Source organism: Phoca vitulina, unplaced genomic scaffold, assembly GCF_004348235.1.
Source record: "Phoca vitulina isolate PV1807 unplaced genomic scaffold, GSC_HSeal_1.0 scaffold5, whole genome shotgun sequence".
Classification (NCBI taxonomy): domain Eukaryota; kingdom Metazoa; phylum Chordata; class Mammalia; order Carnivora; family Phocidae; genus Phoca; species Phoca vitulina.
The window spans coordinates 65,850,577-65,873,059 of record NW_022589708.1 but is presented as its reverse complement, the minus strand read 5'-3'; the positions used below and the strand labels follow the sequence as shown (position 1 = coordinate 65,873,059).

Sequence of the window (22,483 nt, the reverse complement as noted above, 5' to 3'; positions counted from 1 at the left end):
AAAAAAGGCCATAAATTGCCTTTCCTGCTGTTAACTCAATATTTGGCCCATTCCATAAAACACAGCAGGAATTGGATTTGACCTTAATGTGTCATATTGTTATAGCTTGCCCAGCTTTGGGTTTACGTAGCCTGGGGCAATTAATAAAGCATTAATGACAAGACCCATTTAAAATGTAGGCTTTTCCGTACCGCCTTAGCTTTTACTTGAGTGTGCCTGGGGATATCATGCAACAATACACATTAGACTAAACCAACACACACAAAATACCCAGAAACAGCCAGAGAGCAGAGTAATTCTACAGTTGGTACGATTTAACTATTGTTAAATACAAATATTTATTATTCATTTATATGGGCTTTTGTCTCTTAAAAAAAGGTTGTATTCAAAGCAATAACATACATTTGTTCTCTCATTTTTCTCAATTTTTTCTCTGGTAATGAGATTTGATCAGGTTACTGCATAGGTATATGTGTTTCTTTCTAAGGCCTCTTTCTTCAAGGCAGTTTTTCCCCCATCACTGCCACTCATATTGTTAAATATAAAAATATAATGGAATTATTCCATTTAGGGTCTTAATCCAACAAAAGGCAGTGAATTAAAGTCAAAATTATCATTTTCATATTTATGTTTATCTATTGCAAACATTTTTAAAGGCAATTACAGTGTTACTGAAGTGTAAGAAAACTGGATGAATATAACTTTGTTCGGTTCTTTTTGAAAGCAGAAAACAAACAAAATGGATCCAAGTAGTGTGTAGTTTCTCCATGTATTTTGTTCGTTACTATCAAAGTTTGCATAAATAAATACTAATTTGTGCATATAACATATTCATATTTGGAAATAAGATAATTTAACATGCATTCTTACTATACTAAACTCTTAAGGCATACACTTTTCTCCTAGCAGCCTTATAACTTCACTGAGGAATTAAACTCTAAAGTATCCATGAGTCATCATTTAAACTAACTCCCTACCAATGAAATCAGGGAGAGAATCTGTTTCTTATTTTGTAACATTCTCAGAATTTACCCAGAAAATGAGGAGTCCAGAGGCTTCTAGAATTAGCCTAGTGTTCATAAAAAGCACTCAATAAGTATTTTGTGTTTGAATTAAATATTATTATCTATATTTTAAGGCTTCCTGTCATATTTAAGGTTATTCATATCTTAATTCGGAGTGGTATCCACATTGTATCAAATTATTTCAAGTGAAAATGCCTGCTCACTCTTATCAGACATCATCACAAAAAAGAAAATGGGCTTTTCAGCTTAATTCAAAGACCTACCCTCACAAACACACACACACAGATCAAAGTTAATCATTCTAATATACCTAAGTAGATATGGTGTTACACTTTACTTTCTATCCTGAGAACTTTATTGATGCTTCTCATCACCAAAAATATCTCACCAAGTTACAGGTCAGTCTCTGATGACCAATGTTTGTATCAGGCTTTTCCCTCTACAACTGCTAGGATTTCTCCCAGAGTTTTCCTGTTCTGGAACTTTCAAGAAATGCTTACATTTTGTTACCAGTTGTGTTCCTTTGGTTCCTGGGGGTCACATCATCAAGGACAAAGACCAATGTGGCTGTCGCTAACTGGGGAGGTTTTTTGTTTTTTATCCTCAAGCAGCTGTGCTGAATACAAACAGGACCTATTCCCCCACCCCCGGACTTAATTAGTTCATAAGAAGCTCATTTCCCCAGCTTGACATTGCACAGATTTTTTGCATTTTCAGTTCTCTTTCATATTTTATGATACTCTATCTTGAATATCTTCCCATGTAGACCCTTTCTTTTTCAAGGCTGCACACTGCACACATACACAATAATTTATGTAGACAATCTCCTATTTATGAGTAGTTTGTCTTTCTCTCTGATTGTTACTATTCAACACAAGGCTGCAGTAAACACCCTTGCACAGTGATCTTGATGAACTTTGCATATACGTGTAAAGGATAATTTCTATTAATGGCTAAGTGGCTATGTACATTTTTAATTTTGAAAGATATTGCCAAACCTTTATTCCCAAAGATGGTAATTCACTCCCTAGAGCAGTGTGTGAAGATGCCTCCTTCCCCACGCCCCCCCCATTGCTATTATAATAAACAGTGTAATTTTTGCTAATCTGGTGAGTGAAAATTTGTTTGGGCTTGCATGTCATTAATTGTGAGTGAAGTTGAGCATTTTCATGTTCTGTATTTCAATATTTGACCCTTAAACTTACTCATATCTTTTCCCATTTTTCAGTTGGGTTAAATATCTTTTTCTTACTGATTTGAAAAAGATCTTGGGTTCTCAGTCTTTCTGTTTTCCTCTATTTCGAGTATGTGTGTATGTGTGTCTGTTTGTCCAAATGTATCAATCTTTCCATGTATGGCATCAGAATTTGAGGGTTCTCATTAAGGAAATGTTAGGTTTTTTTGGTAATACTGGTAGTAACTTCAGACTTTCTAAATTCACATTTAAATATATTGATTAAAACACACGATATTTTTTTCCCTCTGAAATAATACTTGATTTAGCAGGGAAGAATATGTTACCAAGAGTAATAATAGTTTTGCTAACTGTGTGTTAAAACCTAAGCTTTTGATTTCTTATCCCTAAGAAATATCCCTGTTAAATAAAGCATTGGATATAATTTTAAGGAAATGCGTTTCCATTTGTGAATAAAAGTATGTCTAGCAATATCTCCCAGCTTAGATAATCATATAAGAAAGAACTAGAATGGAGTAGTTGGTTTCATTCTGTCTTGCTTTATTAACATCAGTCTCTTCCTGTGGTAATGCATACAAGCTGGGCAGCGATGGAGTGTTGGTGAAGTGACCTTTCAGGAGCCAGGTCCCCTGAGTTAAGTCAGACTTGTTAGTTTTTACTTTATTTTTATTTTATTTTTTATTTCTCTTCTCTAGTGTAGTCTTGGTAACAACGACATTCAGCTTACTGGAGTTCTTACACTACGATTCCTTAATGCCTTCAAAAGTTGTTATATTACTTTTGAATAGCTATGTAGATGTCAGGAAAGGTAGCTGTGACAAAATGTCATTAAGGTGACATAGTGTAAATTAATACAGTTAATGGAGGTGCTCGCCACTGACTCATTGACCCATTATGAGCTCTTGTGGAATTAACGAATGCCAGGGCATCAATCTTTTGAAAAAAAGGAAGAAAAGAGATGGCAGCCTTAAAACCTTGCAGTGAATTATATTAGAGAAGTGAAAACGTCTGGGTTGGATTTGATTTCACTAGGAAGCCATAAAATGGTATGCTCTCTCAGCAAAATATATTAAACTGAAATGTCAGATTTGATGCAATAGGTATACAATTATGATAGTGTTAATAGTGGTCTTCTATCACTCTAAGACATACTTTCAAGTCCAATTTCTCAGCAGCTTGAACTTGTCATAAGCTTGTAAATTAGAAATTGTGTTTGAGGATATTTTCTTATTATTGACAGAACGCATATAACACTATTAACTGTACCATGGGGTTTTAGTATAGCTGTTAAAATAAACCAGAAATCACATTTACAGACACAAAATGCCTGTTATAATATTCATCTTGCCATTTCTTTGATAGTATTTGGTGTCTTTCCGCACTGTTTTTCATTTAGGAAATCTTAAGCTACTTGGACTCTTAAAGAGAAGCTGATTAACAGAAATCAATGGGAAGAGAGTAAGCAGGAGAGCTCTTATGTGAAGTAGGCAAGTTGGTACCTAAAGTGCTCTGAAGGAGCACACTTACCAGTTACCAGAGTAGCATGCATGCTTTCTGAATGGTTCTCAATAGTTTTTAAACTGCTTTTTTTGTCATTTATTTGATAGTCTTCATAACAGCCCTGTGAGATAGCTATCCTTATTCTTGTTTTGTAAAGGAGATCCGCGGATATTAAGTGGCCTGCCTAAGTTCACACCGTAGATAAGGAGGAAGCCAGAACTAGCACTGAGGTCTGTTTAGTTATTTGTACTGCCTTTTCATTGATTGGCGTGCTGCTTTCATTCTTCTGCATGACTGTATAATCATATCCAGCCACTTGGACTAGTTTCGAATCATTGATCAATCAAGTGTTACTTTAGTCATTTATTGCTGTGTAACAAACCACCCCAAACTTTAGTGGCTTAAAAAAAAAAAACACAGCCATTTATTTCCCTAGAGTTCTGCAATCAGAGTAGGGTTCATCAGGTACAGCTTGTCTCTGATCCACCTGGAGTCAACTGGGGTGGCCTGTGTGGGTCTGGAGGATTCGAGGTGAGCTCACTCACTTATGTGTTGCCTCAGCAAGGATGACTAGAACTGCTAGGGCCTGGCTGGTCCTCTCTTTCTCTATATAGTCTTCCTAAGAAAATCACACTTTCTTTCATGGTGGCTTGCTAGCAAGAGGATTTAAACAAAAAAAAAGGGGGGGGGGGATCTGCAAGGCTACTTAATGCCTAAGCTTGAAAGTCACATAGTGTTACCCCCACAGCATTCTGTTGGTCAAAACAAGTCACAGGGCCAGCCCAAGTTAAGGAAGGAGAGAAATGAACTCTACCTCCTGGTGAGCTCAGCAGCAAGGTCACATTTCAAGAGGACATGGAGGTTAGAGGGGTGTTGGTGGCCCTCTCTGGAAATAGTCTACTAAAGTCCTTTCTCTGGTCACAATTCACATTCCTCCTACTGCAAAATATACTCAACTTGTTAGCCACATTATTGTATCAGGACCAAAATCTAGTATCTCATGATCTGTATCAGGTCCAGACACAGATACGATGCAGAAATTTCTAATTTGGATACCTGGAACCTGGAAAGACAAGTTATCTGTCCCGTGTACACTCAGCATACGGTGGTGAGGCAGAAACAGGTAAACCTCAACAGACTCTACTCCGGAGGAGGGGCTGTGGAAGGTACAGAACAGTGGCTGGTTCTTGGCAATTGCCGCCAGGCACATGTTGCCAGTTTCCTGGACTCTGGGGACAGGTCCTCTGGGACCTTGGCTTTGCCCTCTGGATCAGCTTTCTTTTCCATAAGAAATAGCCCTTGTCTGCAGCCGAGTGGCTTTCTGCAAATGCTTCCTGATCAGAGAAAGTTGGGACCAAGGCATCTTTTAACCTCCTTTAAAATTCTGTGGACTTTCTATGTATCAACTTATAGTTCATTATGAGAAAAAACTAGCACCCAAAAATCCTTTTGAGGCAGGATCCTCTCTATTTCTGCCTATGAGTTAAGATGCTGTTTATAATGCCCTTGAGATTCCTAGAATCCCTTTGTGTAGCTGAGTGAGTCTACAAACCACCACCTTAAATTTTGCTGAGCACTTACAAAGGGGTTTATAGCCACGCCTTTTACCCTGCTGCCACATTTGATTTGCAGCACCTTGGAATCTCTCTTCCTCTTAAAAAAAAAAAATTCTCCCTCTCCCTCTGCCCCTCCCCCTCTAAAAAAAACCACACAGCAACTATATATTTGTTGACAGTTGCGCAGTTGGAGTTAAAGCCCAGCAAGGACGGCTCATAGCTGTGCCACATGGTGACAGCTGGAGGGGTGTGGCTGGGCCAGAGAACCCAGCGTGGCTTTCCTCACGTGTTTCGTGTCCCATCTGAGCGAGCCAGAATAGCTGGGGACCGTCCAGACACGTCTGTCTCTTTCCACGATCACGCCAGCAAGGCGGCCCCACTACTTTCTGTGGCTGTTGGCTTCTAAGCGGATAAAAACAGAGGCTGCAAGGCCTCTTAAGTCTTAGGCTTCTCTAGAAGCCCTACACTATGACTTTTTCACATTCTGTGCGTTGAAATATGCCTGCCCATATTCAAAGGGAGAAGAAATAGAGTCCCCCACTTTAAGGAACGAATGGTAACGTGGAAATGCCAGAGAGAACAGGGGATAGGAGGGCTTGTTACAGCAATCTTTGAAAAAATTTTACAAGCTACTAATTTTAAAAATTATAAGTTCTAGTCTGGTTTATACCATGCAGTTCAATCTGATTGTGCACTTAGACAAAACTAAAACCTGAAATGCAAATAGCTTTAAAAATATGTCTGCTTAGGCTAGGTAACATATAAGTTAGTCCATATATTTGATAAAACCCTTTAATCATCTGAATTGTCTACATTTGTGTTCCTTCAAATACAAACATCCAAAGTGACCATTTTGTTACTGGTTACGGGGTATACTCTGGTACTGGGTAAACTCAGCAGCAATATTTTTGATCTGCATCAAAAAAAATTGATAGAACGAATAGCTTCTAAAAGGTATTTTGCATACAGCTATTAAACGCATTGTTTTACACATTATCACCATTTAATCCTCATATATCTACCCCTGTGAGTTCATAGCTATCATCATCACAATTTTGCATATGAAGAAATTGATTTTTTTTCCAAAGGGTCAAGAAACTTGCCCAAGCTGGCAAGAAGTCCAGATTTAAAATCAGATCTATTTGATTCTGGCACACATAAAATAGCCCTTCCTGGCAGAAGAAGGGGATAACCCCCAAACCACCTCCCTGCCGTCTCCCTCTTACCTTCAACTACCCGCTCGCCCTAACGACCTCTGCTTAAGCTAACACAGCTTGAAAACCGTGGCCTTCAGTATTGTTTTTATCACTATTTCATGCCTGAAATTCAGGAAATGATAAACACACAACAATAATTGATTCTTTTTTTTTTTTTTTTGTATCTCACATATTTGTATTGAGCGTCTGTTATGTACTAGGCACCATTGCTAGCAAGTGAGTGGTGTGAAGCAGTGAGCAAAATAGACAATGACCCCTACTGTCATAAGATTTCCAGGATAGTGTGACACGGGAGCCTAATATATAAAAAAAGAAAATTATAATTGCTGTGCAGAAAATCAAAATAGAATGAAGTCATATGGAATGACGGACTGGGTCATTGCTTCAGAAGGCAAAATAGAGAATATAAGAGCAGAGATCCTGGATTTAAAGCGATTGGTTTTGATATGGGGCTTTACCACCTATTTCCAGTGTAGTCATTAGCAAATTACTTACCTTCTCTTTGTGTTCATGTCTAGAAAGTGGGAAGAATGAGAATACCTACCTCATGAAATTTTGGGGAAGACTAAGAAAATATATATAAAGCACTTACAACAGTGCCAAGATGTAACATAAGATACAAATAATAAAAATAATAAATAAAATAAAAAAAATAAAATGCAAAATAAAATAAAATTTTAAAAAAGATACAAATAAATTCTGTCTGCTGTTTTAAGATTGAACGACCAGAGGTAACATTTCAGCTGATCCTTGTCTTAGAGCACAGATGCAGTAATTGTCATCTTCTTGGACATCACAGTTGAATCTCTGAGATGAAACTCTCTTATTCGTGAGGTTTTTCTTTTTTAAATAAGCAAATCTTTTAAATCATATAAATATGAATATAAATTATATACTAATGTCCTGTATTTATATACTAATGTTAAATTTTAAAATGCTATTTGAAACAAGATCTTTTAATCTTTTAATTTTAAAAATTTAATCTAAAACCAAGGCATAAAAATTTACACCTACTCTGCTACTTTAGCAACTTCTCCCTAGACTGTGTGATTTTACTCTCTTCCTTCCCCTTCAGAAAAAGAAAAAGAAAAAACAAAAACTTCCCTAGCTCAGGACTTCAAGATTCAGACAGCTTTAGTCCCATATAGCTCTGGTCTTTTGAAGCTTTTAGGGGCCTTGCAATTAAGCTGAACTTCAGGAATTTCTTTATATTTGCCTCTAGTATGTGTCTATTTGTGACTGTTCTCTCTATTAGAAATCTGAAAGCATTTCTTCAGCCCTTCAAACGTCAGGCCTCTAACAGCTTTTTCCAGCATCTTAGTTAACAGCCTAATTAGTGAGAGCACAGTTTGGTTGACCAGATGGACTGGAGTGGAGAGCACCGCCTTTAAGGGATCATCCTGATGGCCCTAGTGATGCTACTTTTCCATATAACTGGCCTTGATTAAAGCCTTCCTGAATGTTCCTGCTGAACTCCTTACTCTTCCTCCTGCCTTTCTAGGTGACCATCAGGCCAGACCTTTCTTAGCCTCCCTTTTCCTCCCTAGTGGCGGCCAGCTTTTAGCCCCTTCTTATGCTAGAGAGTTTAAATTGAAATGAAGTAGGTCTTGTTTCTTCCACTTCTGCAATTTGGGTACAATTTTGTCAGCAACTTTAAAACCAACTCTTTCTGCATTTTAAAGTGAACTCTTTTACACTGTTAAACCTTTTATACCTCAGGATAAGCAAGATAACATTTTTTAAGCTGTGAAAATTGCCCCTCAAAGGGTACAAATTTTATTTTGGGGTTCATCCTTTTTCTTTTATTTAATAAAGTCCTTCATTGGCTCCTTTCCAATCTTGAGGCATTCTTCCAACCATTTGCATATTGCCCCAGAGGATTTCTAGTGATATTAAAATAACTTTACCTAATATCGTCAGTAGCTTAATATTTAATGAGCACCTGCTGCATGCAAAGTATAACACCAAGAGCTGTGAGGGGTTCAACAAAATATAAACCTCACAAAATCAGGCTTGAAAATCTGCTTTTGCCCAAACTGTTATTAATATAAAATCCTAGGGCTTTGTTGCCTTTGTGAATCTAATTTAATGACATTCAGGAAAATAGTATTATAGTGGTAAGTAGGTTAATAATAACCACATAGTTTATGTGACCCTATACCACAGGAGAGAATGGAAAATAATATATCTGGAAAACATTATAAAGCACCAAGACAGGTGAAGATAAATTAAGACTCTTTAGGCTGTTTAAATAAAAAATAAATCTATGTTGCTATATCCTTGTGGCTATGTCTCTCATCTGTCCTCCAGGAAGCTTAGATAGTCTGGTTCTAGAGATGGGACATGAACACAAATAACTGATGAAAGGCAGGGAGGGAAATCCCTGACTTATGTGAGTCTATGACATATAAATCACCCTCCACAAAGAGTGACTGCATGAGCTTATATTCTTTCCCCTCTTTGGCCCATTTAGAATGCTAGTGTTGTGCTGTGTCACATAAAGAATGGGTAATGAGCAAATAGCCATATTCTTTACCTTTCTCTACATCCTTTATTAATTGTCTGTGCTTTCCCAAACCATGAGAGTAAGATCAAAAGAAAATTACAAGTTTTCTCTTAATGCATTGAAATAATAAGTTAATAATTATTGTCTTGGTCAGCTCAAGCAGCTCTATTTTACCATAAATTTAGGGAGCTTATAAACAACAGAAATTTATTTCCCACAGTTGTAGAGGCTGGAGGTCCAAAACTAAGGTGCCCACACGGTCAGGTTCAGTGTCTAGTGAGCGTCTGCTTCCTGGTTCACAGATGGCCATTGTCTTGCTGTATCTCACATGGAGGGAGAAGAAGCGGGCTTCCTCAGGGCTCCTATAAGGACACTAATTCCATTCGTGATGGCTCCACCCTCATGACCTCATCTAATTCTAATTACCTTCCAAAGACCCCACCTCCTAATGCCATCATAGAGGATAGAGTTTCAACATTTGAATTTTAGAGGAACAGAAACGTCAGATCCTAACAATTATGCACTTCTGATTGCCTGCCAATCAATGAGAATAGCAATGATGCCTCACTTCAACCTTCTAATCAGTGATCACACACCTTTGCCAAATTGCTCCTTCAAAGCAATATAATATACACCACTATGCTTACCCAGCCCAGAAACCAGCTCATTATAGTCACTGCTGATAGAATATTTCGGAAGCAGTCTTTAGCTCCTGCCTTAACCACCAACTAAACTGTATCACGATTTGCAAATAAGGATGTTTGTTTACCTGTTAGTTTTTCTTTCATCCCCTTCTCACTCTTCCCCTTTTACATCCAGGTCACTGAAAATTTACAGGAGTTTATATTAATCTCACCATAATTCTCCTTTCCCACACTGTGTTGTGGCCTCGATGTCTTGTACATAGTTTGTTGTTAATGAATATCACACAGTGTGAGCCCCCTAATTCCCACTGTTCTTTGCACACCCATCCCCACCTCTGTCACAGTTGCCCTCCCTGCAAAAGTCCCACAGTGTGCCCCCTTACCACAACATGCACTTGCCTTCCCCTCCTTCCCTCCCATTCTTCTTGCTGCTTCTGGTTCTCTTTCTCCCTGCATGCACATAGATACCCAGTCTCTCCTCTCCAGTCCATTCTTTCTGTTGACACCCAATGTCTTGTTATAAAACAAATTTGCCCAATAATACAAAATTCAAACAGTTTAGCTTGGCATAAAGCTGCCTTCCTCACCTGGCTCCATCTAACTCTCACCAGCCCACCTCCCCCATCTTGACCTGTATCCCCCAGTATATCCTATACTCCACCCATACTCAGTCCTTACCACTTCCTGATAATACTCCCTAATGGTCCCCCTGTCCCTTCCCCCTGCCTTTATCTTAGGCATAGTTGAATTCAAAATGTCTGGTCTCCAGTGAGGTCTTTCCAGGCTTGCCCTGAGTTCCCTGCCTTCTCCTCTGTTCTCTCTTGCCCTTGTTTTATACTTCTTTCAAGCTATTATTATTGTGTATTATAACCATCTGTTTATGCATTTACCCCATGGACAAGATTGTAATTTATAATCTGGTTCTATATTCATGAAATAAAACCATGTCTTGTTCATTTTTTTCTTTCTTCATACTTGTCGCAGTGCCCCATACTCAAAGTTTATTATGTTTGATTTTTCTTATGTCACATTTATCATCATCAGAATGGATAATATCAAATTCTCACAGAGCATTACTAAGATAAACACCCACTTATGCTATCACAAACAAATGTTGGTTTTAGCAGGAAAACCCATAAAGAGAGAGCTTTTGTATATGCTTTTCTTTGAAAGTTAATAATTTGATTTATATGAAGACATCAGTGTTTGGTGGTTTTTGTTTTGTTTTGTTTTTTTAATTTTTCTGTGAATCCCTAGAGAAGGCTACAGCAAGAGTTGAATCTCAGGTACTACATTATCAGCGTTGATCATGTTACACAAATAAATGTCCTTATGCCTTTCACAACATAATTTAAAGTTAATTTAACCCTCATCTTGATATTTGAAAAGATTGTTGTTCATTTTTTTAATCATTGTATAGATGGTATACATAAAAACGACCGTGTTTTTTGTTTTCGTTTTCTCGCAGTTGCTTAAAAAAAACAGACAACAAAAAATACTTCTAGGGTCATAAAAGCAGTTTCTTTCTATATCAGATTTATTCCAAAGAAGCATAAGCCTCATGTTAGACATTGTGCATCAAACACGAGTTTGCCTTGAATCAAGTTGTTTATGCCATCTCTATATACAAGTAACACAGGTTATCTTTGCATCCAATTTATTAAGAACCATTACCATTCAGGTGCCATGTGTTACACATTTAAAACTTACTATCACGTTGTATATCATCTCTTCATTGTGTTTAGGGATAAGTTCAAAAGTAATTAATTTTGCCAAATTATGAAATAAAAATGTTTTTGTAAAAATCATGTAGTATAATTGCCATTGTGATCAAAAAGAAAAGTAGAAGATATTACATGATTTTTAAACAATACTGGCAACAACTTTTTTTTTTAATTTGGTTTATTTCCTTAATAATATTCAGAAAAGCTTGATGAATGGCATAGACTTGTAGATATAGCTTTACATATTTGTTTAATAATGATATTGTGAACTACTGTTGATCCTGTAACCCATTTCTCTTAACCAATTCTGGCAAGATAAGATTGAAAGTCTTATAAACATAAATTATCAAATGTTCAAGAAAAATATTTGTCTACTCTTTCTTTCTCCTCTCTTCCTTCTCTTCCTGTTATGTAAAGGAAATCAAATGAAGAATAAGATTAGATAATAAAATATTGAATTTAAATAAAAAAATTGTTTAATTCAGTTCATAGTTAACAAGTTATAATAGTTTTTTTCTACTCATTTTTAAAGTGGTTTAATACGCCACATTTTTATTCCTGGCAGGAACTAATTCCAGAGTTCTATTACCTACCGGAGATGTTTGTCAACAGTAATGGATACAATCTCGGAGTCAGAGAAGATGAAGTTGTAGTAAATGATGTTGGTCTTCCCCCTTGGGCAAAAAAACCTGAAGACTTTGTACGGATCAACAGGATGGTAAGAGAGATTTTGTTTTTGCTTGAGCAGTCATCAAGAAGTAAAAACATTCTGTTGTTTTCTTTTGTTTCCAGCTATTAACAAATTGTCATTTAACATCTATAAATACAAGGTTAAAATTTTAAGAAAAAAGAAGGCAAGCATTTTACTATTGTCTTTTGACATTGTTCTTTATTGTGGAGTGGATTTTCCTTTCATTGAAGACTAATAAAGGAATGGTAATTCAGTTATATTTGCTCCCTTAGGAGAAGACAATCAGATGAACATCTGTTGACTAATATAAGATATTCCAAAATGCTTGAAATAAATGTCCATTTCTTATTTTTGTTTACCAGCTAAATCTGTACTCCTTTTTCACTCATAAAATATTCAAAACAAAATAATTTGTTTAGAACATATTTGCATGCAGGAAATCATAAGCTATGAAACATAACCTTAAAATATAATATACTTGTGGGGCGCCTGGGTGGCCCAGTGGGTTAAGGATCTGATTCTTGATTTCTGCTCAGGTCATGATCTTAGGGTCCTGAGATTGAACCCCTTTTGGGGCTCAGTGCTGGGCATGGAGCCTGCTTAAGATACTCTCTCTCCCTCTCCCTCGGCCCCACAGACCCCCCACTCACGTGCATGTACATGCACACACATGTGTGTGTTCTCTCTCTCTCTCAAAAAAAATATATATATATATAATATTTGTCTTTAAGAGAACACCCATCTAATAAACATTCTTAGATTGAAAAATGTCATTACTTTTTAAATCTGTGTGACATATCTAGCAGATATCTGGGTGTTCAGATAAAAAATGTGTAAATAGAATGTTTGCATGTGGGAATTTTATAGATTTTGATGTATTTTATCCATATTTAAGGAGATTTTAATCTTAGCGTGGTTATGGTATATGGAAATGAACCACTTTGCCAAACAACCTCCCTAGTATACTATTATTCTTAGTAAATTGAGGAATTAAGAAAGTCGAATGACTCAAAATATTTTTTTAACTCTGTTTCACTCACTCCCAATTTTTTCCAACTGTCTTATAAATATATTTTATTTTGTTTTGATACCTAATTTATTTGAATAAGAATCCAAATAAAGTCCACATTTACAATGGAGTTCACATATTCCTTAGCCCATTTTTTTTGTGAAAATTCACATATGTCATACAGATATAATTCACATACCATACAGTTCACCCATGTAAAGTAAAAAAAATGGATTTTAATTTATTCACAGAGTTGTACAATTATGAATATTTTTATCACCCCATAAAGAAACCCAATACCTTCAGTATCTTCCACCATTTTCCCCAGCCAACCCTAGGCAATTACTAACCTTTGCTGTCGCTATACATTTACTTATTCTGGACATTTCACATAAATATGATCATATAATATGTGATTCTTCCCTCTACACCCTGATTTTGTGTGTGTGTGTGTGTCTGTCTCTCTCCTTTTTTCTTTTTTCTTTTTTTGGACATTACTGTTAGTCTCATGCTCCCCTCAACTTTGGAACTATATTTTCTGTCTCTCAGAAATATTTTACTTTTACTATATTTTATTTTAAAGCTGTTGCTGATGTGGTAGGCCTATGTTTAAAAGTACTGTATATATAATCTGCAATCTGGTCTCCCCCTTTTGAGGGAATATCATGTATTGCGTAACTTGTAGGTATGATTTCTCTCACTTTTCAATCTATAAATTGGTACTTCCAGATATATGGAGTTATATCATACTATCTCTTTGAATAACATATTTCAATTTATATTTTTAATGTGAGGAATTTATACTTCAGTAATACATTATACTTCTAAAATCTGTACTTATTTTTAGAATTAGTCATCCATTTCCATACTACCCTTACATATTTGAGTGCTGGCTATAATATCAGTGTAAGGATACCAAATCTACAAATTCAACCCTAGAAACCTGCCACGTATCAGTATATTTGTACAGCCCAGAACTGTGCCTGACACAAAGTAGTTGGCAGTAAATGTCTGCTGAGTGAATGAATGAATCACCCAGGGGTAATAATCTCAATGATTTTAATATGTTGTCTAGTTATGTCCAAACTAGTTAAACTGACCCTGAAACTAATAAAAAATGAGTAAATAAACTGAATGAATCCTTCACTCAGGCAAACAAAGTAGCCAAAAACTGTTGGACCAGATTTTTCGCTTGTTCATGCTATTGCACCCAACTGATTAAATAGAAGTTTTCATGTGGGTGCTAATAATAAATACTGTCCTGGAAAGAGTGTGACTTAGAGTTTAATAATTTCCTGCTCTTGAACCTGGGCTCTGCCATTTACTAACTTCATTGCCTTGATTAAGTTGTGGAGCATCTCTGGTCCTCACATTTCTCATCTGTAAAATGTGGATAGATACCTTATAAATGTTTTTTTAAACCATTATCATATAATTCATTTGTTTTCAGTGTACAATTTAATGATTTTTAGTAAATTTACAGAGTTGTGTGACCATCACCACAATCTAATTTTAGACAATTTCCATCACCCCAGAAAGATCCTCTGCCCATTTGCAGTAGCTCCCCATGCCTACCTGCAGCCCCAGGCAACCACTAATCAACTTTCTATCTCCATAGGTTTGCCTTTTCTGGACATTTTATAGAACTGGAACTGTATGATATGTGTTCTTTTGTGTTTGACTTCCTTCACTTAGCAGTTTTTGAGATTAATCCATGTTGTAGCATATATCCGTACTTTGCTTTTTTTTGTAATGGTATTCCACGTACGGATAGGCCATGTTTTGTTGACCCATTCAGCAGTTGTTGAACATTTGGGTTTCCACTTTTTGGCTGTTATAAATAATGCTACTATGAACATTCACATACCAGTCTCCATGTGGACATATGTTTTCATTGCTTTGGGGTGTATACCTACAGTAGAATTGTTGAGTCATGGTAAATTTACATTTAACTTTCTAAGAAATTACCTATTTTGCAAAGTGATTGTAGCATCTTACATTCCTACTAAGGGTGACTCTTTCAGTTCCTTCTTATCTTCACCAACACTTGTCATTGCCTGTTTTTTTGTTTTTTTTTTTTATAATAACCATTCTAGTGGATATGAAGTAAAATCTCATTATAGTTTAATTTCCATTTTTCTAGTGACTAATGATGTTCTGTGCCTCTTTGTGTGCTTTTTAGATGCTAGAACATTTTTACATATATTTTAATAAAACATTAAGTAGTGATTCATTATAGACACAACCTTTGTGTTCCTCATTAGTGAAAGAAGTTCATATGCCCCCAGAATTAATAATTTTATTAATGATATGCCTACTTGAAAAAGAAAAGGTAGTTGTGTTTCTAAAAGCAAATCCCCAAGACAGCATCATACACAGAATTTCTTGAATATAGGGAAAGATAATTATTATGGATATGAAACCATCAGGTCATTAGTACTCATATAAACTGAATAAGCAAGACCATACACACTTGACTAAATTTGCAGAAAAATCACAAAGTTTCATTCATCTAATATGGGCAGTAATATAATCCAACCAAGTAAACATTCCAGATAAAGGAAGTTTCTAGATTTTTATAGCTAAGTGAAAACTTTCTTGGAGGTTTGTTATTTTTCTCAACTTTATCACTACTTGGTTCCCTATCCTTTTATGCAAAAGAGGAAAACTTCTCTTTATTATCATAAGTATCCGTTGTTATTATTCTATGAAGGCTATAATTCTCTATCTGTTCTTTTTCTGTTTTCTTCTTGAAATTGTCAGCTATCAGCACACTTCCCTTTTTAGCCATTCTGATTAGAATGTGTTGCTTAAAATCTCTTCTAGTTTACAAAACCAGTTAATCAAATGTATCAAAGCCTTATGATAAATACCAGTCAGTCAGGTGCTAACTGGGGCCCTGAAGAAAATGGAAACTTTGTGGCTTTGGTGGAGTGACATGTGCTTCAGGTTTCACTGGTCAGTGTCTGATCACTTCCAGTTTAGGAGTGAAGTTCTGGAACATTGAAACGTGAAGTGACAAATTCTACCTTTAGGAAGTGGAATGTTACTAGAGAGCATACCAAGTTTATACGTCTCCTTACAGCTATGTAGACTTTCCTAGTACATTCTCCTTACTTCCCTGGGATAGCTGCTCACATTCGTTTTCTCTACTGTCCTCATTCCAATACTTACTGCTCATAACTGCTGCAAATCAGGCTGTATATACCCTAATCTTAGTCAACGCACCCCATACCCCAGTGATGGTCCTGAATTGACCAAGACACAATAATGGCAGTGATAGTCCATATAAGCTGTGACGTTTTTGAGTGTTTATTCTTTGTCTCAGATACGAGGCTAGAGCTTCAGGCACATTATTTTTAATCCTCAAAAAAGTCTTCTAGGAATTATCCTGAAACCCAGCAAGGTCAATCATCTTGCCAGATATCACCTACTTATCAAAGTGGCAGTGTTCTTCCCCACAGTATCCAGGATAAAATGGTGACTTAAGGAGCTGTGGAAAGGGAGAAGGGAAAGGAGAAGGAAGTGAAACATGTCTTTTAACAAGAAGCCAGTACCTTGGGGTCAGCAGAAAAAAAGAAAGAAACAAGTGGGAATTGCCCCAAAACCAGCAGAATGTTCCAGCCCCAATGGCCATGCAGACCTGACTTTCTGGGATCCCATTTCTACCTCTTTCTCCCCCAGCCTTACCCTGTAAGGCTCCCTCCCCAGCTGGTAAGACCTCTGCTTAGAGCTAAGGAGGTCTTAGGTCCCACTGCCCAGCAGTTGTGAGAGGAAAGCTATCCTTTAACTCTGCAGATGGCGGAAAGGCAAACTTAGAGGCACCCACAGGATTTTACAGCTTGCACAGGCCTTTATTTGAGAAAGGAGACTGAGACCCAAAAAGGCCAAATGGCTCACCCAGAGTCTTAACCCAAGTGCGTTTTCTAACTTACCATGCCTGGCATTGCAAATTGGAACTCTGAACGTAAAATCCCCTAGAACCACTGAAAGTCTCTAAAACTTTACCTGTATTTTGAATTAAATGTGGCTTTATAGATCGACTTGAGAACCAAAGCAGATTAGACTAATGCTGTTTCCATTGCAATATCTGCTCCGAAATACCACGAGGCACTTTGGAATATAACCTAGTTGTTATCTGTAAACTATTTATATCTATGCGTGGATGACCCCCATATACCTAATTTTGGCTGAGACTTACAATTGAGTTTTAAGTTATTTAACTGTATTGTTCATATGATCACCACGTAAGATTTTTTTAAAAATCTCTTTTCCTTAGAAATACCTGATTCTCACCAAATGGTTTCATATCATTTGGGTCTTAAGAGAATTTAGCAGATTATTCATTGAAAGATACAGCCTGAGAAATGATTGTGACACTGTAAAGACAAGTTAAACTCTAAAATGGAGTTTCCCTCTTACTTTAAGAAAGAACAAAATTCATGAATACTTTTCAGTAATAAATTATTTTATATTTATAACTGTTCAGAGTACTTCTATTGCATCTAAATAAAATACAAGAAATAATTTACTCCTGATACTAACCTTACCAGTTACTATCAGGTGACTGATAATTAATTACCTGACTTCTGTTTATATACCTCCTATATTTTGTCTTTCTATCAGCTTAAGTGCTGCTGAGCAAACTTTAAGACAAAATGCAGTGCTTCTTTAAAATTAATCTCACTATTTTCTGTCACTGTAAATATATATTTATCAAGTGTGTCATCAAGCCAAGTACATATAGTATACTAGGAATTGTAAAGATTGCATGTAATATGGTGAATTAACTGTCCCTCAAAGATTTGCTCTCACATATTCAAAAGAATGAAGGTTTATAACTGACTGAAGTATAAGGGATAAAAACTTGTGCATTTCTGAAACTATCATAAAACATTTTCAGAAATGCATCGTACTTACTTGTAGTTCTTTTTTTAAATTGAGATATAATTGACATATAACATATTCTTATTTATATATTACATATTCATATGTTACATATTTATATATTACATGTTATATATTACATTTTTATTATAATAACAAGTTCCAGCTTGTTTTTGTGAAGAAATGAAGGAAGCAAGGCATGAGGGGTTTTCTCTATTGTAAACCAAATTCCTGTTATAGGCATTAATGAGTCAGTTAAGACTTTAACTAAATCTTTGCTCCATGGGGTGAAAGACTTTACACAAAATTCTGCCTACTTGGGAAAAATCAAAGTGCCGCGGTCCTGGTTCTCTGCAGCACCAGGATGCAGTGCCAGCTTAGATCGACCACAGGCAGGCAGTGACTGCTCGCACGGACTGGGTGGCCTGCAAAGTGTTTATTCTTCCTGTCTTCTTTGCCTGGGTTTTCCTTGAAGGGAGCCTGCAGGATGGGAAGGGAAGGCTGCCATGGCATCAACAAGGTTCTTCATCTGTAGCCACCATTCTCGGTCGCGGCAGAATTAGAACCAAGGGGCAGTGAGAGGTGCCGCCCCTGAGAACAGCGCTAGGCCGCAGAGCACGCAAAGGACATCTTATGAAGAGTAGCTGTGTGTCTCCACAGCTGCTCTCCTCCCTCAGCGTCCCCTGCGCTGCTTTCCTTAGCTCACAGTTGTCCTTCACAGAGCCCTTCGCTCCAGCTCTGGTCAGTTTTCCCATCACACTGATGGGAAATGATCATACTGACGTCATGCAGAAATCATGTCAGACATCTGTGTTACCACTAGGAAGCTTAATCAATCACGTGCCTCTCTCTCTTTTTTTTCCTACTGAAGGAATTGGTATTTGATGACTATTTCTGTAATATACAAAGCCTGAGTGGTAACAGAAAATACAGAGGGTTTAAATTTTCCACAAATTCCATGAATACAGCCTTCGTTCTTTCATATTGTTTTGTAAGTTTCTAACTTTGTACCAGCTGGGTAGCTCATACAGGATTTAGTTCTTAGGAAAGAGGTTTAGAGAAAATGTGCTCTAGTATATGTATAATTTGGGCTGGGATTATCTTCAGTTATTTGAAGGGGTTCTTTGTAATGAGCCTAAAGTATAAAATGAAAATGTCTTATATCCCAAAGAAATGACATTCACAGTGGTAAAAAAAAAATTCATCTCTTTGTATGGATTAGTATTCTATATCCATGAGCATTCCCTCCTTCTTCTTTCAAGCTGTCATTAAGAAATTCAAGGCAAAGAAGACAAAAGTAGTATTATAAAAAGGGATGATATCATTGATGAGAAATCAGTTTTATTATCTCATGGCAACAACTGAAAAGGTATTTGATACATTTTGTAGAAACTTTTGTATGTCTACAACCTAATTTCCTTCTCATTTTTAAAAATGAGACAGTACTTTGATTTTTAGGAATGTACTTTTTTTGGTTAATTGGTTTTCTAGTTATAGGAAATAATATATATAATTAATTACAGTTGTTTATACTTTTGTAAATACAGGGACAAGGATTGTGTTTCACTGAAGAACTGTGAAATCCAAAATTTGGTCTCATTAGAAAAACTGGAAAAGTGATATGAACACTTTGGGTAGATATTTCAATAAATTCTAAGTGCATTGAGTTCATACATCAAGAATTGGTTTAATTTAGCCACACCCAGCTAGGTTGATTACAACCGACTCACTCATGAAACATTAATAAAGCACTGTGTTCAGTTCTAACATGATTATAATCTGACCTCTCCACAAAGGACAGAAATAGAAAGTATCTCTGATAACATTACCCTAATGCTGGGTTCATCAATCATAATCTGCCCTTTTTTAAAATTTGTTTTAGAAAAAGGCCTTTCACGGATGTGCACTGATAATCTCATCCGGCCCTCAGCCCAGCAGATCCCTGGTGCTCCTGGACCAAATGTAGAACATTCTCTGTCTGCAGAGCAGAGTAGGGTGCACTGAGGCAGAGAAAGCAGAACCAAATGTGGTTTTGCTTTTCCTGTATTACATCCTTTATACAATTTTCATATTTTAAAGAAAAAGTCTCTTTTTGATGGGTAACAGTTTGCATTTGGGGTATATTTTTATACTAAAAAGCACACCCTGCTCTGAAAAGAATTTTCAGGAAATGAGAACTTGCAGAAGTGTTCTGCGGCAAATTCAAAATACTGAGACAGAGATCTTGTCTTTAAGTGCCTGCTCCGCCAGTGTCAGCTGTGACCCCCTGGACAAATAAGGCACCCTTAATCTCATGGACCTTCAGGATCCTCCTTCTCTCTGAAACTGGGGATTTGTTTATTCCACAAATCTTTGAGCCAGCTCTGAGGAAAGCATTATGGGAAAAACACGAAGAAGACTTGAACACAGATCCCACTCAAAAGAAAGCTAAAGTAGAGAAATTCTTTCTTTTATCCCAGTCACGAAGGGCCTGTTACACAGTTCACACTGCTCTGGGCTCTGGAAACACAAGCATGAGCACCGCAGTGAGTGGCCCTCAGGAGCTCGCACTCTAGTAGGAACATTGACAAGTACACATCAGTCCCAGCAAACGCTGATAGGTGCTGTAATCCATTCATTCAACAGATAATTATTAAGTGTTCCAGGTGCTATTTCATGTGTTTGGATATACCAGTGAAAGACAAAGATCCCTGCCCTCGTAGAGCTGACTTTTGATCAAAGGGAGACAGACAACAAAATAGTAAATAATAGAAAGTAATCAATACTATGGAAAAAAGAAGTAGTGGAAGGTAAGGGGATCAGGAATACAGGGGTGGGTGGTCAGGATCCCCTCACTGTGAAAGTGAGATTTGCATTAAGACTGGAAGAAGGTGAGAGAGTGGACCAAGTGACTGTCTTGGGGAAAGACCTTTGCAGGCGGAAGGACCATCTGGAGCAAAGGCCCTGTGGCAGGGATGTGCTTCCCAAGGAAGCCAAGGAGCTGGGGTGGAGTGAGCAGGGGGCACCTAGTAGAAGACTGAGCAGCAGTGAGGCCAGATCACATAAGGCCTTGAAGGCCATCATAAGCACTTTGCATTTTTACTCTGAGTGACATGGAGAGTCATTGCAGTGTTGGAGCAGAAGCGTGCCATGATCTTACTTACATTTTGAAAGGATCGTTCTGGCTGCAGTCTTAGTTATGAACTGTTGAGGCACAGGGTAGAATATCTGTTAGCAGGCTTTATAAGAGGTGATGGTGGCTTGGACCAGGGTGGTAGCAGTGAAGGCAGTAAGAAGTTAATCAATGAATATTACTTAGCCATCAAAAAAGAATGAAATCTTGCCATTTGCAACAACATGGATGGAACTAGAGGGTATTATGCTAAGCAAAATAAGTCAGTCAGAGAAAGACAAATACTGTAGGATTTCACTCATACGTGGAATTAAAGAAACAAAACAGATGAACATAGGGGAAGGGAAGAAAAAATAAAATAAGATGAAAACAGCACGGGAGACAAACCATAAGAGACTCTTAACTCTAGGGAAGAAACTGAGGGTTGCTGGAGGGGACTGGGTGGGGGGATGGGGTAACTGAATGATGGGCATTAAGGAGGGCACTTGATGTGTTGAGTGCTGGGTCTTATATGCAACTGATGAATCATTAAATTCTACCCCTAAAACTAATAATACAGTATATGTTAACTAAATTAAATTTAAATAAAATTTTTTAAAAAATGATTAAAAAAATAATAAAGTTCAAGCCAACAGCCTCTCTCTTTAGCTTCCCAGCTGTGACCATTTTCCCTCAGATTTCTCTGGTCTTATAGAGCAAGTAAATGGTAGGGGACAAGTGTGTAGAGTGGTGATGGATAGAGCAGCAGAGTTGCATCATTATATTTAGTAGTTTCTGCTAGAAATGGGATGGGATGGGATGTTTAGTGCCTATTGTCAGCTTAAAGTCTGAGAAGCAGGAAAAGCCCAAGCTGCCATGTTTATCTCCCACTAGACTTGTGATATTTTTGAGGACATGGAATCCTTATTCATCTGTATATTCTCCAAGGCTAGTTTATAGCACAGGGTAGATAGTCAGTAATTTGGGGCTGGAAAGAGATTAGAGTATTTTCACCTTGTTTATTTGCATTTCAATGGGCATGCTTCTAGAGATCAGAGCTTTTGTCTTGTTTATCATAGTATCTCTGGGGCCTAAAATAACTGTCTGGCGCAGAAAAGATGCTACATATTGAATGGATGAGGGATGAATGAACGAATGAATGAATGAATGGCTATTGCCTCTGTTTGAAATCCTCTTCCCCCAGATATCTTTATAGTTCACTTCCTCATTGTGGTCCTTAATTGTCACAAACCCAAAGAAGCCTTCTCTGACCACCTCCTCCAAATTAACAATCCCCTCCCCATCCATACATACTCCTTAACTTTCTTTCATACCTTTCTCTTTTCTTTAGCACTTAACCACCTTCTGACATACTCTGTAGCTTACTAATTATCTGGTGTTGTGTCGATCTCCCCCCACTACAATGTATACACTGCAG

The 22,483-nt window shown here is 37.1% G+C and overlaps 1 protein-coding gene across 11 annotated transcripts in view; it reads left to right on the top strand.

The window, feature by feature from the left end:
* The window catches only part of NBEA (neurobeachin), a 696,015-nt gene that overhangs the window by 624,107 nt on the left and 49,425 nt on the right, over positions 1-22,483 (top strand). For all 11 annotated transcript variants that reach the window (XM_032403205.1, XM_032403204.1, XM_032403196.1 and 8 more), the window contains one exon: positions 11,933-12,085. In XM_032403205.1, coding sequence (XP_032259096.1) covers positions 11,933-12,085 — 153 coding nt within the window. The remainder of the gene's footprint in view (positions 1-11,932; positions 12,086-22,483) is intronic.